This window comes from Aptenodytes forsteri, unplaced genomic scaffold (genome assembly GCF_000699145.1).
Source record: "Aptenodytes forsteri isolate BGI_AS27 unplaced genomic scaffold, ASM69914v1 Scaffold887, whole genome shotgun sequence".
Lineage (NCBI taxonomy): Eukaryota > Metazoa > Chordata > Aves > Sphenisciformes > Spheniscidae > Aptenodytes > Aptenodytes forsteri.
This window is the reverse complement of record NW_008795901.1, coordinates 63,659-64,865: the sequence shown is the minus strand read 5'-3', so window position 1 is coordinate 64,865 and position 1,207 is coordinate 63,659. Positions and strand designations below refer to the sequence as shown.

Genomic DNA, 1,207 nt, shown 5'->3' with positions numbered 1-1,207 from the left:
CCGTGTCTTTCTTATGCTGAGGGCTCCAGAGCTGGACGCAGTGCTGCAGGGGGGGTCTCCCCAGAGCAGAGCAGAGGGGCAGAATCCCCCCCCTCGGCCCCCTGCCCACGCTGCTTTGGCTGCGGCCCAGGACACGGTTGGCTCTCTGGGCTGCGAGCGCACGTTGCCGGCTCACGTCCAGCTTTTCATCCCCAGCTGGACTGGTTTTAGGGCACAACACCCTGTTTGGGGCACAACCGAGTGGATTAGCACCTCGGCGCTCTTCAGTAAGAGCCAGCTCTGAGCTGCCGGCAGGAGAAAAGCCGCACTCACCACGTGAGACACCTGGAGCTTGTTCAGACCCAGCGGAGATCCCAAAAACAAACTTCTCACAGCGTAGAGTTCGGCCACGCGCGGCTGGGAACCTCGCTGCACCTGAAAGAGCCACGGCGTGCGTGAAAGAGCCATGGGCGTTCACCACCACCAGGCAGGGCCGAGGCGGCAGCGGCACAGGCAGGATGGGCGATACCGGCCGCGGCGTTGGCGTACCTGGGCGCAGAGCTCCTGCAGGCGTTTTTGGAGCTGCGGCTCAGGCAGGGAACGCACTGCCAGGGCTAAACTCTCCACCACATCCGGATACGAGTCCCTCCGGATGGCGTCGTAGGCGTCCAGGAACTCAACCTGCTGGCTCGGGGTCCAGAAGTGGCGGATCAGGAGCTGGCGTGGGAAGAAATACCTTGGAGGGAAGAGGAGACAGGGATTCAGGGAGGAAAACCGCAGGCACGAGCCGGGGCAGTCGGGTTTTGTGCTGCCGGAAAGAGGCGCAAGCAACGTCCTGCGCCGGGGCAGCACACCTCGCCCCCAGGAGCTGCAGACGTTCGCTCCTCCAAAGGGGCGAGCTCGGGATTCACACAATCGCAGAATCATTTGGGTTGGAAAAGACCCTTAAAATCATCAAGTCCAACCATTAACCCAGCACTGCCAAGTCCACCACTGAACCAGGGCCCTCTGTGCCACGTCCACACGCCTTTTAAACACCTCCAGGGATGGGGACTCCACCACTTCCCTGGGCAGCCTGTTCCAATGTTTCACCACTCTTTCAGTAAAGACATTTTTCCTCACATCCAATCTAAACCTCCCCTGGCACAACTTGAGGCCGTTTCCTCTCGTCCTATCGCTTGTTACTTGGGAGAAGAGACCGACCCCACCTCGCTACAACCTCCTGTCA

The 1,207-nt window shown here is 60.6% G+C and overlaps 1 protein-coding gene across 1 annotated transcript in view; it reads right to left on the bottom strand.

Moving 5' to 3' along the window:
- Window positions 1-1,207, bottom strand: part of LOC103903107 (LETM1 domain-containing protein 1-like) — a gene marked incomplete at its 3' end in the record, with an annotated part of 5,138 nt that overhangs the window by 2,334 nt on the left and 1,597 nt on the right. Inside the window, exons 2-3 of the mRNA XM_009284249.1 lie at window positions 529-715; window positions 313-414 (exon numbers count right to left, since the gene is read on the bottom strand). Of these exons, the coding sequence (XP_009282524.1) occupies window positions 313-414; window positions 529-715 (289 nt within the window). The remainder of the gene's footprint in view (window positions 1-312; window positions 415-528; window positions 716-1,207) is intronic.